The following is a 14516-nucleotide window of genomic DNA, read 5'->3' as shown; positions in this document are numbered from 1 at the left end:
CTCTCCCTCTCCCTCCCCCCGCCTTGAGGACTAATGTCCTCCAAACAAACCTCCAGCACAGCCAAACTGCAACGGCTACCCTACGTAGAATGCTGGAGGTGGAGACAGAGACCATTGCCCTGATCCAGGAGCCGTGGATCAGGAAAGGCAGGATTTGTGGTCTCAATAATATCGGTGGAAAAATTCTTCTGGATACCACCTTAAGTAATCCACGTACATGCATTTTTGTACCCAAACATGTGCGTACCAACTTAATAAACGAGTTCTGTTCCAGAGACCTCACGGCTATTACACTGCCGAGGAACCCCTCTCTCTATCTACCAGAAACAGTGCTGGCGTCGGTCTATCTTCCCGGTGACACCAACATCCCGACACCGGAGCTGACAGCCCTGATAACGCACTGCGAGAGGGAGGGACTGGAGCTAATCATCTCCGTCGACTCCAATGCGCACCATGGCATGTGGGGATGTGGCAAGTCCAACGACCGAGGTAATGAATTCACCAATTATCTTTTCACCACTAACCTCAATCTCTTAAATAGGGGATCGGAGCCAACTTTCGTCAATTCGAGAGCACAAACAATTATCGATCTCACCTTAGCCACAGAGCAAATATCTCAGCACATAACAGGGTGGCATGTATCTGATGAACTCTCTTGCTCTGACCACAGATGGATCCGATACTATCTAACTGTCAAGGTATGTTGCGCTGAGCTAAAGCGCAACCCCAGGAAAACAAATCAAAACATGTACAGGGCCAAAACTGGTATTGACCTTAAAAGACTAGAGTTGCCACCCACCTACACTAACTCAGACTCTATTGACACACATGTTAATCACCTAACCACCACTCTTATAACTAATTATGAACTTGCGTGCCCACTCACTAATACCAGGACAGCATCATCAAGGAGCCGTCAGTGGTGGGGACCTGATCTAGAAAAACTACGCCGTAAGTTACGTAAGCTTTTTAACAGGGCAAGAAATACGCGCAACGAACAGGACTGGGAAAGCTACAATCTGACCAGGCAGGCGTACAAGAAACGAATCCGCCTCAGGAAAGCCGAGTGCTGGAAACGTTTCTGCACCAGCATAGCATCTACACACACGGCTGTACGCGTCAAAAACATCCTCAGTAGTGATTCGGAGCGTATGTTGGGATGTCTTAGGAAACCCGACGGCTCGTACACAAAATCGGACACTGAGACAAGTCATATACTATTAGAATCACATTTCCCCGGCTGTCATATCACAGACAACACGACATGGGACGATTTCAATGCACCACCTCCAAATCCTGAACAATGGGATACAGCACACAGGCTGATAAATGAAACCAACGTTAGGTGGGCAATCAACAGCTTCCTCCCGTACAAATCAGCAGGTCTGGACGGAATATTCCCAGGCCTGATGTTATGGTGCGATAAATCACTTACAGACCACTTGGTGGTAATTTTCAGGGGATGCATAGCCTTTAGATATGTGCCTAAGAAATGGAGAGAAGTGAAAGTGGTCTTTATACCAAAACCCGGCAAAAGTGACTACACGCAGGCTAAGTCCTTCAGACCCATCAGTCTCACATCCTTCCTACTAAAGACTTTGGAGAGGCTGTGTGATAGGGAGATAAGGACAAATGCCCTAACACGTAGACCACTACACCATCAACAACACGCCTACAGTAAAGGCAAATCCACCGAATCTGCACTACACACAGTAGTATCTCGCATTGAAAATACACTGTCAACAAAAGGTTCAACCCTTGGTTGTTTCATCGACATTGAGGGGGCATTTGATAAAACAACCTTTACCAGCATTAGCCGAGCTCTTGAAAAACATAACGTCGACTCCACGGTTGCCGGGTGGATAGACAACATGCTTAGATACAGAGCCATACAATTCACTGTGAACAACACCACTAGAGGCATAGTAGCGAAAGGGTGCCCACAGGGCGGAGTCCTATCGCCTCTCTTATGGAATATTGTGGTTAACGAGTTGATAGAATCGTTAAACAAACACAAATTCTTCACAGTGGGCTATGCTGACGATCTATCTATTCTCATCAGTGGGAGATTTGAAAACACACTATGCGATCTCATGGGATCCGCTTTGAGGATAGTCGAAGACTGGTGCACTAGGCACAACCTATCGGTAAATCCGTCCAAGATGGAAATTATACTTTTCACCAATAAACGGAAATTGGATAACTTAAAATTACCCAAACTTTTCGGCACATATCTCAAATTAAGTAGCGAAGTCAAATACCTGGGCGTTATTCTAGACAATAAGTTGCTATGGAACAAACACCTAGAAAATAAACTGGAGAGAGCCTGCATAGCGTTCTGGCAATGCAAACGGCTTATGGGGAAAACATGGGGACTCTCACCTAAGATCACGCTTTGGCTATACAATACCGTGATAAAACCATTACTGACATATGGAGCAATAGTTTGGTGGCCCAGGACCGAGCTCAGCACAACCATTACAAAGCTACAGCAGTTCCAGAGGCCTGCTCTGCTATCACCGGCTGCATGAGGACTACACCTACTGCAGCACTTGAAGTAATTCTAAGCTTGCCACCCCTGGACCTGATAGTTAAACAGGAAGCCACGATGGCAGCGATGAGACTTCGCAACACCGGGATATGGAATACAAATGGCATAGGCCCACATACCAAAATTCTAGACAGGGCAATACAACATCAAAAACTTTTACTCGCCCCATGCGACAGCATCCCACAAACGCAGATTACAGAAAGAAACTATGTGATAAGTCTGCAGGAAACAGAGCGAGATCAATCCGGCATCAGGGAACTTCGCATTTACACAGATGGTTCCAAAATGTCCTCAGGGACGGGTGCCGGAGTTTTCTCACTCGACTTAAACATTCAAAAATCAGTGGCTCTAGGAAGATACAGCTCCATTTTTCAATGTGAATGTGTAGCCATAATTCAAGCCGCCAGCACAGTGAGGAAGAGAAAGGTCAAGGGTTATGACATCAGAATCCTCTCAGACAGCGCAGCTGTCTTACAAGCCCTAAATAGTGACAACATAACCTCAGGGCTAATATACGAGTGCCACAGAGAACTGCAGAAGATGGCTTTCACTAACAAGGTTACCCTGCAGTGGATTAAAGGGCACAGTGGATCGCTGGGTAATGATGCCGCCGACGAACTGGCAAGGAGAGGATCAGACACCAGGATATATGGACCCGAACCAATCCTGCCGATACCCTTCAGTCAGTTACGCTCGTGGGTACGGGACCATACCCAGCAACTACACAGCGACAGGTGGGCACAGCTGCCCACATGCAGACAGTCGAAGGATATCATGCCGATGATATCCAAGAGCTTCACTCGCCGACTGCTTCGTTTAAACCGCAATGACCTTCGAATAGTAGTGGGCAGTATTACGGGTCACTGCCCACTCAACAAGCACCTATTTAACTTAGGGATAACGAACAGCCCACTTTGCAGAGGCTGTCTGGACGCAGAAGAAACTGCCCCCCATGTAATCCTGGAATGCACGGGAGTGTCAGCACAACGGGCAAAAATCCTCAAAGGAATGGGGTCGCTCCGCGAAGCCTGTGAAAACCCCAGGAGGCTTCTGAGCTTCTGGAAGGAGTTAGGTTGGCTTACGTAGTCAACAATTACACGCATAATGGGCCACCTTAGAGTCTAAATGCGGAAAACAGAGCCCACTAACTAACTAACTAACTAAATAAATACGGTGAACTTATTACTTTAGGGTGTAGGGACCTTAATCTAGTTCCTATCAGTTACCGTTAGATGGCGTACGTATAGCGCATTCAGTGTGGAACGGAAATAATTTAGTCTTTTTCTCATTTACCATTTTATGAGGTTTAATTTTATTTGTGCCACAAGAGGTAAAATAAAAATGTATTTTCTTTAAATTATTGAATTAGTATACATTCCTATACAAAATTATTTACTACGTTTCTGTATTTTTGTTACAAATAAACGTAAATAAACCTTTTATAAGTAGTTTCTAATAATAAAAAAATAAAAAGGAAGTCAATAACTTCAGACCCAGAGTAAACCTGAAGTAAATAGGAAAGGTTTTAATATTTTTTATTGTTTGTAGGTTTTCTAGACCTTCAAGTAATGGCAAAAATGGGTACATAAAGCTCATCATCTCAGCTTAGTTTATATATGACAAAAATAATAATTTCGATCACCGAATGGTGTGGCTACACTCACGCCATCTATTGTCGCCGAAACGTATATAGCGAGGGCCCCAACATCCTTAACTGCCCACATAAACTTTATGCCGCGGATTCGAACCTAGGATCTCCGGGCCGTGAGCCCAACGCTCAATCGTTGGACTACGGAGATGTTAATTCTTAGACACTTTATTTCTCCAATAACGTCGATATTACTTACATCATGGTTGTGCTGTTTAGCAGCGATATGCAGCGCGTTGTAATGATCAGCCGTCATCGCTCTGACGTCAGCCCCGTGTTGGAGCAGAAGCACTGCAATGTCGACGTTGCCAAGTCGTGAGGCGATATGCAGGGGAGTCTGCCGCTCCCGAGCCTTGGCTTCCACCGCCGCGCCGTTGCGGAGTAGAATGCGGATTATGTCCGTCTGTTTGAGTGAGGTGGTTAATACTGGTTTTTCTTTTGAGAACACATTTAGGTTGGGGAAGTTGTTTTGATGGGGATCGGTACTTAAAGACACTTTAAGTCTCATCATATCTAATTTTAGAGCCACGCTCTTGTCGGTGTAGTATTCTTGTCCATGCTACTTTTTAAGGAAAAATAGGGCAGTGGTTTCCCTCTTGCTTCTTGCCCCAATCTGACTTTAAGTCTACTAGGCAAAAACCTCCTTCGCAATCAAACGGAGGCGGTACCTACGGAGCATACTCCATGATACAGAAGTGCTTGGTTTGGTACCCAACTGATTTTGCCAAAAAATATTGAGCCGCTTAAAACATCATAGAAGGGAAGATAGAAAAAAAGAGAGGAAGGAAAAGACCAAGAAGAGCTTACATGAAACAAATTAAAGAGAATACGAACTTCGTGTCTTATATGGAAGTCAAAGGATTGGACCTTGATAGACAAGAATGGAGAATGCTACACCGACAAGAGTGTGGCTCTTACATTGATGATGATGAAAGGACTTTTGACAAATAAGAGTATCAACTACGGGAACTGATAATTTTACTTGCTCTTCAAAGCAAAGAGACTAATTTGACATGGGTTCAAAACTTATAAGGTACTTCTACAGTATTTGATACTTTTAATAGTTGCTGATAGAGATTGCTTCGAGATATTGCTTACCTGGTTAGCCCTAGCAGCCAAATGGAGAGGCGTCTCCCCGCGGACAGTGGGCACGTCAGGGTTGGCCTCATGCTGGAGTAAGAAGATGACGATGTTCATGCAGCCCATGAATGCTGCCACGTGGAGAGGCGTTAGGCCTGACTCCGTTGTCGCTTGGATACCTGAGTGAAGGAAATTGGAATATTATTGACATAACATGAACTCAAGTCTATGTCTAGTGTTGGGCCGTTTTCAGGAATGTTCCCACTTTGAGAACGTTCCTGGCAGTAAATGTGGATTGCATTGTGTATTGTAGGAATAAATTGCTACCTTAGCAATAAGATCGCCTTTTGTACGTTTGTTTAATTTCTATTCCTGTGTATGTTCCTTTTGTGCAATAAATAAATGTGGATTGAATTGTGTATTGTACTGTAATTATAGAAACAATATTAACACTTACTGGCTCCATACTTGATCAGTAGTTCCACCACCTTGATTCTGTTCTTCTTGCACGCAATATGAAGCGGAGTGAAGCCGTTCAGAGCGCGAGCGTTAGCATCAGCACTCCTGTTGCGGAAGAATAAGAATGTATGTAATTCTTCTATCGTGTGGGTTGTGAGGTGGAGTACCAACCTCATCAACCCTGGTGTCAGGGTTACTATTGAGCCGCCCAAGGCCCCTGACATGGCTCATGTAACGACTACTTACTAACATCAGTAAGTAGTAACCGGGACCAACGGCTTACCGTGCCTTCGACACGTTTTTGGACAATCAGGTGATCAGCCTGTAATGTCCTAACCAAACTAGGGATTCCAAAGTGATTCTTGTGATATGTCCCGGGATTCGAACCCGGGACCTCCGGATCGTGAGCCCAACGCTCAACCACTGGACGACGGAGGCCGTTACGTATTGTGATGATGTGACCATATCGAGGACATCATCCTGGCTAGCGCGTTTACTTTTTAATTTTGTCTCTTTTGCGCGAAAAGTTCATTTTTAAAAATAGACGTCGAATGACAGGAAATGTCGATAGCACCATACGCCTAGCTCAATGTTAACTTTCCCCGTTCTTATATTAAATGTGTTGTATTTGTAACAAAGCGAACAATACACGTGATAGATTGCCTCCACTCGAGTTTGTTTTTCTATTCCGTTATTAGTATATTTGCTAACAAAATATTATATAAATAATTATTTATTAATTATTTATAAATATTTAAAAATTTCAAATGTCTAATTCAGTTACTATTAATATCTTAATCGAATTAATTAAAACAGCATTAAATCCACCAAAGGCTTCGTCAAAAAGTAATAATAATAAAATTGAGAAGATCTTCCAATATTATCGTATTGCCTTGCGGATAATCAGATATAGGTAGGTACCGGATATCACTTTAAAATCAAGATTTAAAAAAACTACCGCTTATGTTCATTTATGATATTACTTCATTTAGTTACAATCAAATAAGTTTACAAAAGGTGTTATTGACAATGTTCTAGTATGCTCCAAAAATGGAGCCTCGTATAGATCTATACATTCATTTTGTTTTGTTTATTTTTTGCCGTGACTTATTCCATATTTGCCACAGATGGCATAAAATACTTGGCCGGAAACTGCGTTCCAAAATCCAGACTTTTAAAAGCAAAAAATGTTTCTTTATGCATCACTTACTTACCTATCTAAAAGCAATTTAGCAACTTTAGCGTGTCCGCAATGCGCGGCGACGTGGAGTGCGGTGAGGTAGTCGACAGTGACGTCATCGACGGGTGCTCTGCGTGAGAGCAGCACGCGCGCCGAGTCTGCGTGGTCGCCTTGAGCCGCCATGTGGAGGGGGGCGAGGCCGTTCTGTAGGGGAAGTGGGGGATTGAAAACAACCTTACAACCTATTTCACGTCCCACCCACTCCTTAGCACAACCTTAGAGTGGAGAGAATACGAACTGCACGTACTCTGCTGTAGGTGAAGACACACCTCCAATAATTCCTAATATTAACCCGACCAGAAATGTAACCCGGTACCTTTACCTGTGATCAAGGTACCTAGCTATACCTACCGTTCTTCCTCAAATTACTATTTAGATCACGTTACTCTCTTCTATCGTGTGTGGTGTCAGGGTTATCTTTGAGCCGCCAAAGGCCCCTGATACGGCTCATGTAACGACTACTTACTTAACAGTAAGTAGTAGATAACCATGACAAACGGCTTAACGTACCTGCCGAAGCACGGATCATCTTAGTTTTTGGACAATCAGGTAATCAGCCTGTAATGTCCTAACCAAACTAGGGCTAAACTAGTAACCAACGTTACTGAAATTTATAGTTAAACCATCACGCGGGCCCTGTGCGAATTGATGGTTATTAACGACTGCTAATGCAGCCGGGACCAACGGCTTAACGTGCCTTCCGAAGCACGGAGGAGCTCGAGACGAAAACTTTTTTTAAGTGGTCTGCCTGTTTTATAATCCTGCATAAAACCTACCTTGCTCTTGCTAGTAATCGGCGCTCCTCGCTCCAACAAAGCTTCCACCACCCTCTCATGCCCGGACCTGGCGGCGCAATGAAGAGGGGTGAGTCCATCCCTGGTCCGGGACTCCACATTAGCCCCGTTGTCGCATAGAAGAGACACCATGTTTTCTTTGCCTGGGGGAATAAAGGTCAAATTATTAGTTAAAAGTTAGAGTTGGAAGATGAAGAGAGCGGAAGAGATATTCACGCCTTTTGTAATGTCATAGAATCTTGTAAAATTATTGCACGTAAATAATTACTCCAGTATTATTGGCGTTGGTCCCAGTTACTACTTACTTACTGATGTAAGTAGTCGTTACATGAGCCATGACAGGGACCTTTGGCGGCTCAATAATGACCCTGACACCAGTGTTGATGAGGTTGGTAATTCACCTTACAACCCACACGATAGAAGAAGATTACTCTAGTTTAAGTTTATGAAGATTTTGTCAAATAAAGGGAATGATAGGAGAAATCGGCGTATCAAGATTGAAAGCATTTTTGATCGAATACAAAATAAATACTTTACAAATGATACTACTGTAGGTACCTAAGTCAAATTCCAAAATGGCGAATAATAAAGTGAAATTGATCAAGATTGACCCATTGATTTCCACCTTCGCATTCAGAAACTTAATTATACCTACTTCAACTTCCTCAATTAAAGAGAAACAAACAGTCGTTAAACAGTCATAAAAGTTCATAACAGATAACATTCCTCAACTTTTAATTAAATTGTGAGAGAAAACAAACCAGACACTTTGGCACACTTCTAAGGACACGTCACAAACGTCTCTGCTGGTAAAATCGTGTCAATGGTCCCATAAAATGTTGAAGCAGCGTTTATGTTTGGTCTTTATGGTGATTTTATGACATTGGTCGTATTTCCAGTAAGTACTTAGAAAAATAATTGCAAATACCGTATGATAGGATCATCATCTCCCTAAGCATTATCCCGTTTTTCACAGGGTCCGCTTACCTAACCCGAAGATTTCGAGGTCCAGTTTTTCACAGAAACGACTGCCTATCTGACCTTCTAAACCGCGAAGGGAAAACCAGCCCAAAACAGGTTAGGTTACATACCTCCGAAAATGCATTTCTGGGGAATGTGTTTCCTCACGATGTTTTCCTTCACCGCTGAGCACGTGATAATCATTTATGATCCAAACATGAATTCGAAAACAAAGTCAACAATCGTTGGTTTAGGCCTGTAGTCGATTCAAACCTCAAAGTGAGAGGCAAGCGTTCTACCAACTGGGCTACCACGGCTCTCAAATACCGTATAATAGGATCATCATCATCATCAGCCCATTAACGTCCCCACTGCTGGGGCACGGGCCTTCCCTGTGGATGGATAGGGAGAACGGGCCTTAAACCACCACGCGGGCCCAGTGCGGATTGGTGGTTATTAACGACTGCTAATGCAGCCGGGACCAACGGCTTAACGTGCCTTCCGAAGCACGGAGGAGCTCGAGAAATAATAGGATACTAACGTTTAAAGAATTGCGTTAAGGCATTTTTTGTAGGTTGTAAAGTTATCTAAAGCAGTTTTCTGAAGATGTCGAGCTATAACTAGCCCAGTTGCCAAAGCTTTTAAAGCAATATACCTCTAACTTGGCGTAAAAATAGTAATAGGTATGTGTCTCTATTGACTATTAAGATAATGTGCCTCTTGAGCTTTCTCTATCTTTAATAATGATGTTTCAATGTTCTACCTACCCTGTATGTCAGTGGCCTTTGGCGTCAATAACAACCCTGACATCAGGGTTGGTGTTGTTGGTCATAGACTTTTCAACCCACACGAAAGTAGTAGTAGAACTTACCCCATTTAGCAGCAACATGCAGAGGGCAAATGTTATGCTTAGCAGCGCAGTTGACATCAGCTCCTTTAGCCAGCAGGAGTCGAGCGACGTTCTCATTACCATAGTGGGCCGCTATATGTAGTGGCGTGAAGCCAGACTTGGAGGTCACATCTGGGTTGTGTTCGTTCTAGGAGGCATTGAACAAAATACAGATGTTAGTGAAGATTCACTCATTGAACTCATGATTTAATATCTTCAAAAAGTAGATCGGTAACAATGATACATTTATGGTCATGTTCATTCTTAATTCCTAAGAATTTTTTATGAAGATGACGATGTTAGTAGCGACATTCTGGATGAAGATGAAAGAGGTCGATCACAACTTCTCAATTTTTTATTATGTTTCTAACCAACAATGAGCTAAGAACCTGTTTAATGTAATTCAATGCGCTCAATGCTGAACGATTTGTATCGAAAGAGTTATTATATACAATTTGTTATGGAAAGTTATGATTTGCTAGATTCCCTTAGTTGGACAAAGGTTCTTTTAAACAAAAAAGTATGCGGGTTTTTAGACACACGATACAGAGAAATCTTAGAATGGGCCAGTAAAGACACAAGAGGAAGAGTAAAACACAGGGCCAGAGACAAAATCAACGTGATCCACTGCAGAAGCAGTGCAGAAGCTACACGTCGTGGTTCACGCCGCGATTTGTGCTGAGTTAGGCCCTTTAATTTCAGGACGTCGACCACCACCTTTCGACAAACATCCTTTTTGCCTTTATGTTATTGTTTTATGAAAATGTGTCTTTTTTTGTGTGTATGCGTTCTTTTACAATTTATATTCTATTATAATATATTCTATGTGATATAAAAAATATGCACTTACCTCAAGTAACAGATTTGCAGCTTTGACATCGTCCTTCTTGGCTGCGATATGGAGAGCGGGCAGACGGACTTTGCCACGAATATCTGACTCCAGTAGCACCGAAACCACCCTCTCATGACCCTGCTGCATCGCCACTGCCAGGGGGGTGAACCCGTCCTATGATACATCACATAACATAAGCTCACGAGTATATTTCAAATGGAGTAATCAGAAGCAGATGCATTGTAGATAAACTGAGAACCCGTTCTTCATCGATCTTTCTGTTAGAGCAGTGATGGGGGCTGAACCGTATCGCCGTCTATAATAGTCGAGTCAACTGTGTATGGGACAAGGTTTCTTTTGTTATTGTATTTACTGGAATTTGATACTATGTCTAAAGCTGTTACTAAAGATTCATAGCAACTGTACAATTGATCATGTGACGCATCGATCAGTATCTCGCACAAGACGCAGCGTCTTCTTAAATTAGGTCTATGGATGGAGAAATCAGAATCATTTCTGTCCAGAAAATTTTAGGGTCTGCGAGGCATAACATGTTTAATAAGAGCTTTCCAGTTTAGTACGCTTCGGGAAAGGAAAAAAAAGGTATTTAGTAGTAAAAAAGATTCCTTAGTTATGTGATGGAGCTGCACGTTACCTAAAAATATTAAAAACAACACAAACCTCAGTCGCAAGGCTCTGGTTAGCTCCATTGGCGAGGAGGAACTTGACAACACCATCATGGTTCTCCTGAGCAGCCATATATAGCGGCGTAAAGCCATTCTGGGATTGAATGTTCACCTGAAACAAAATACAATTGGTATTTTGACGTATCAATTGACTTAAGCAAAAGGTTGATCTTCATTTGCATCGAGGCATTTGGCGATGAACCTGACATAATTATTAATGTAGGTTCTGTTTTACCACTAACTTTAATAAACTATGTGCCTATCTGCGCTTGCCTTCATGTTTTCCTTCACCGCTGAGCACGTGATATTCATTATGATACTAAACATGAATTTAAAAACAAATTCGACAATCATTGGTTTAGGCCTGTGCTGGATTCGAATCTGCGACCTCATAGTTAGAGGCAAGCATTCTACCAACTGGTTTACCACAGTTTTATATAGTTCATATATAAAAAGCAATATTGGTATTAGACATTTGTTGAAATTGCACACTTACTTCTACACGCGCAAACGTCAAATTCCATTATTGCTTTTTAGATGAATAGCTTCTGTGTGGTTTTTTGAGGTCCCAAAATAATACATTTTCCTGATAAGTGTCTTAAGTGAAAACACTAAACTCTGTGCTTTAATTCTATATGTGTGTTGATGTCAGAAGTGAGAGGGCCGATTTACCACCTGTACCATCTAGTAACCCTCAACTACAATGCCAGTCGTGCGGCCGCTACTGTCGCTCTCGCATTGGACTTTACAGCCATTTTAAAAGCTGCCACAGAAACGCTGTTTGAATCATCTGATAAAGATGTAAAGGCTGAGATGTTGATGTCTCGTATCGAGCTGCATTTAAAGAAATATATAAGTACTCATGGCACAAAAACAAATTCAAATCACTAGCGGAGTTTAGAATCATAGTATTTACAAATATTTGGATATCTGTCCATTTGGCGTCAGGCAAATAGTGCAGAGCAGAGTGCCTCGGAAGTTGGTCGTTTGTTATGATAAGCGTCAAAACGAAGAGGGGCATCGACCGGCGGCCATTACTGATTCCATTTATTTATTCTTTCAGTACGTCCAGATTTGATGGATCATTAATTTCGTCAGGTATTTTGGTTTTATCGAGTGATGCTAAATTGGTCGGTTTAGGTTGCAAAGGATCATATTTGTTACTTGGAGCGCTGGTAATAATGCTGAGTTCTGTTTTAAATTTTGCAATGGATTTATGTTATTCCGGCGGCTTAGACCCAACCACAAGACGACCAAAAACAAGTGGGGCGGAAGTGGTCAAAAAGGACCAGTGCTCGTGCAATGTCTCCGAGAACGACACGTCCCTTAGAGCGAAGTAGAAGGGAAGAACGAAGACGGCAGACGACCCCCCCCCCCCCCCCCCCAGATGGGATAATAAATGCCAAGGAGAGAGAGAAAAAGAGAGTTATTCTGGCACATATAAGTGAGAAGACTCGATAAATACGTCGATTTCTGTAAGTGACAGAAATATCTATACTATTCTTTAATGTAATAAAAGTAAAGTCCATTAAGATCTCACCCAAAAGCTTTTATCATTTCCCTCGCTTTATCGAAGGCCAATGCCTTCTAAGGTCGATTAATATATATATTTTTTAAATATTATATAAAAAATATTATCTCCGTCACATTCAGTGGCAAACATTCAGCAAAAGACCTCAGCCCAAACTTATGGACAAAATAAATTCACAAAATATGTACAAAGGTTCCCATTTTTGAGACAAAACGATAAATTATACATTAATTACAATAAGATTCGCATTGACATTAAGAATTTACCTTTTGAGACAGGAATTAAACAGAAACTTTGTTAAAAAAGGTTAGTGATTATTTGGAAGATATGAATGCATGGGATTAACAGTCTTGGAACTGATATTAGGCAGCCTAATTACTAAATTGTATAATAATATTTTATGGTTTTTATCGTAGAAAGAAAGTCTAGGGCCCGTAACTCTTACCTGAGCACCACTCTGCACCAAAAGTTTAACAACCGCCTCTTGCCCAGCTAGTGAGGCGATGTGCAGTGCTGTGTTGCCTTTCTTGGTAGCAGCATCTATAGCAGCACCACGATCGAGCAGCTCCCCCACCACCGCTACATGACCATCCTTGGACGCCAGGTGGATTGCGTTGAGGCCGTTCTGTGGAAGAGGGTAAGGATTAGACAAAGCTCACTCAATACCAGCGCTGTTAGCCCACCAACGAAGACCAGAAAAATAACCTCTACACCGTCCTTCGACCCAGTAGCTTCACCATACATCAGCACTTTTTGAATGTTGTGTAGAAATTTAAGATAGTAGCATTATTTTTATTGTTTAAGTCAGCGTTTGTCTTTGCAGTAGTTTTAGACGGATGAGACGTTCGTTATGTAAAATTGACGATTCAAAGTGTAACTATGTTACCTATTGAATAAAGATATTTTTGAATTTGAATTGAATTTGAATTTGTACTGTCTTAGGCATCTGTGCATGTCCTTGTCAGTGCGGTTAAGTTTTAAGTTTTAATATATTTATTCTGTTTTATATAGGTGGTAACCTGTTATTGGCTTAGTTTTTAAGTATGATATTTTGGCTGTAGTTGTTAAGAGCTGTTGGTCTCCCAAATATTAAATAAATAAATCACACCATCACATCATTGGCTGGACAAATGGGGAGCGCGAGGGTTCTCACCCGATTCAAAAAATTAAGACAACAGGCCTGAGCGTGCCCTTTTGGGCGCGAGCCTGTCGCCCTCAGCGCTCCCCATTTGTCTGGCCAAGTAGTTAATGCCATTTGAGGCAAATCTACAATAAATCACGTCCAAAAATTATATACTTAATTATGGTACTACTTAGAAGTAAATTACCGCTTACAACACAATGTACCATTGACTCTTGGCACGACTGCATAAGGAACTTTGAAGGCAATGATCGCAGAAGTAAGGTTAATGGTTTGTGCTTGAATACATTGGCTAAGCGCCAAGTGTTTCAAACATCTTGGCTGGCGTGCATATGACAAGCCAAGTATTGCCAAGTGTGTGCATTTCTCATGGCTAGTGCCATGGAATTGTATGGAAAATGGAGACAAAAGGTCACTATAATATGACACGGGTTTTGTTTGGTATTAGTTATTATTTTATTGAGCCAGTTATTGACAATTTGACTGCGCCTGATTATAATTACTTGCACCTATTTCCCACTAAGGCAAACAGAGTCTATGGACACTGACACACTAGTTTCTTCCCCATTCATCAATCGTTTACTCGCACACCGGTTCAGAGTAGATCGTATTAAACCTTTTCTAAAGCATCTTCAATTTGGTTAATGTACGCCCACGGGGGTTCAAACCGATCATCATGAAATTCATCTACTTATATTTCCATTG

At 42.0% G+C, this 14516-nt stretch overlaps 1 protein-coding gene across 4 annotated transcripts in view; it reads right to left on the bottom strand.

Moving 5' to 3' along the window:
* The window catches only part of LOC126377794 (ankyrin-2-like), an 82014-nt gene that overhangs the window by 43785 nt on the left and 23713 nt on the right, over window positions 1–14516 (bottom strand). For all 4 annotated transcript variants that reach the window (XR_007567994.1, XM_050025628.1, XM_050025629.1 and 1 more), the window contains exons 3-11: window positions 13116–13295; window positions 11135–11251; window positions 10472–10627; window positions 9604–9769; window positions 7755–7915; window positions 6953–7122; window positions 5737–5843; window positions 5298–5458; window positions 4399–4602 (exon numbers count right to left, since the gene is read on the bottom strand). Coding sequence is in view for 3 of the 4 variants with exons in the window: in XM_050025628.1 (XP_049881585.1) it covers window positions 4399–4602; window positions 5298–5458; window positions 5737–5843; window positions 6953–7122; window positions 7755–7915; window positions 9604–9769; window positions 10472–10627; window positions 11135–11251; window positions 13116–13295 (1422 nt within the window). In the remaining variant the exon portion in view is untranslated. The remainder of the gene's footprint in view (window positions 1–4398; window positions 4603–5297; window positions 5459–5736; window positions 5844–6952; window positions 7123–7754; window positions 7916–9603; window positions 9770–10471; window positions 10628–11134; window positions 11252–13115; window positions 13296–14516) is intronic.

The sequence above is a fragment of the Pectinophora gossypiella genome, chromosome 24, assembly GCF_024362695.1.
Source record: "Pectinophora gossypiella chromosome 24, ilPecGoss1.1, whole genome shotgun sequence".
Taxonomy (NCBI): domain Eukaryota; kingdom Metazoa; phylum Arthropoda; class Insecta; order Lepidoptera; family Gelechiidae; genus Pectinophora; species Pectinophora gossypiella.
Note: the sequence above shows the minus strand (reverse complement) of the source record. Positions and strands in the feature narration are given on the sequence as shown.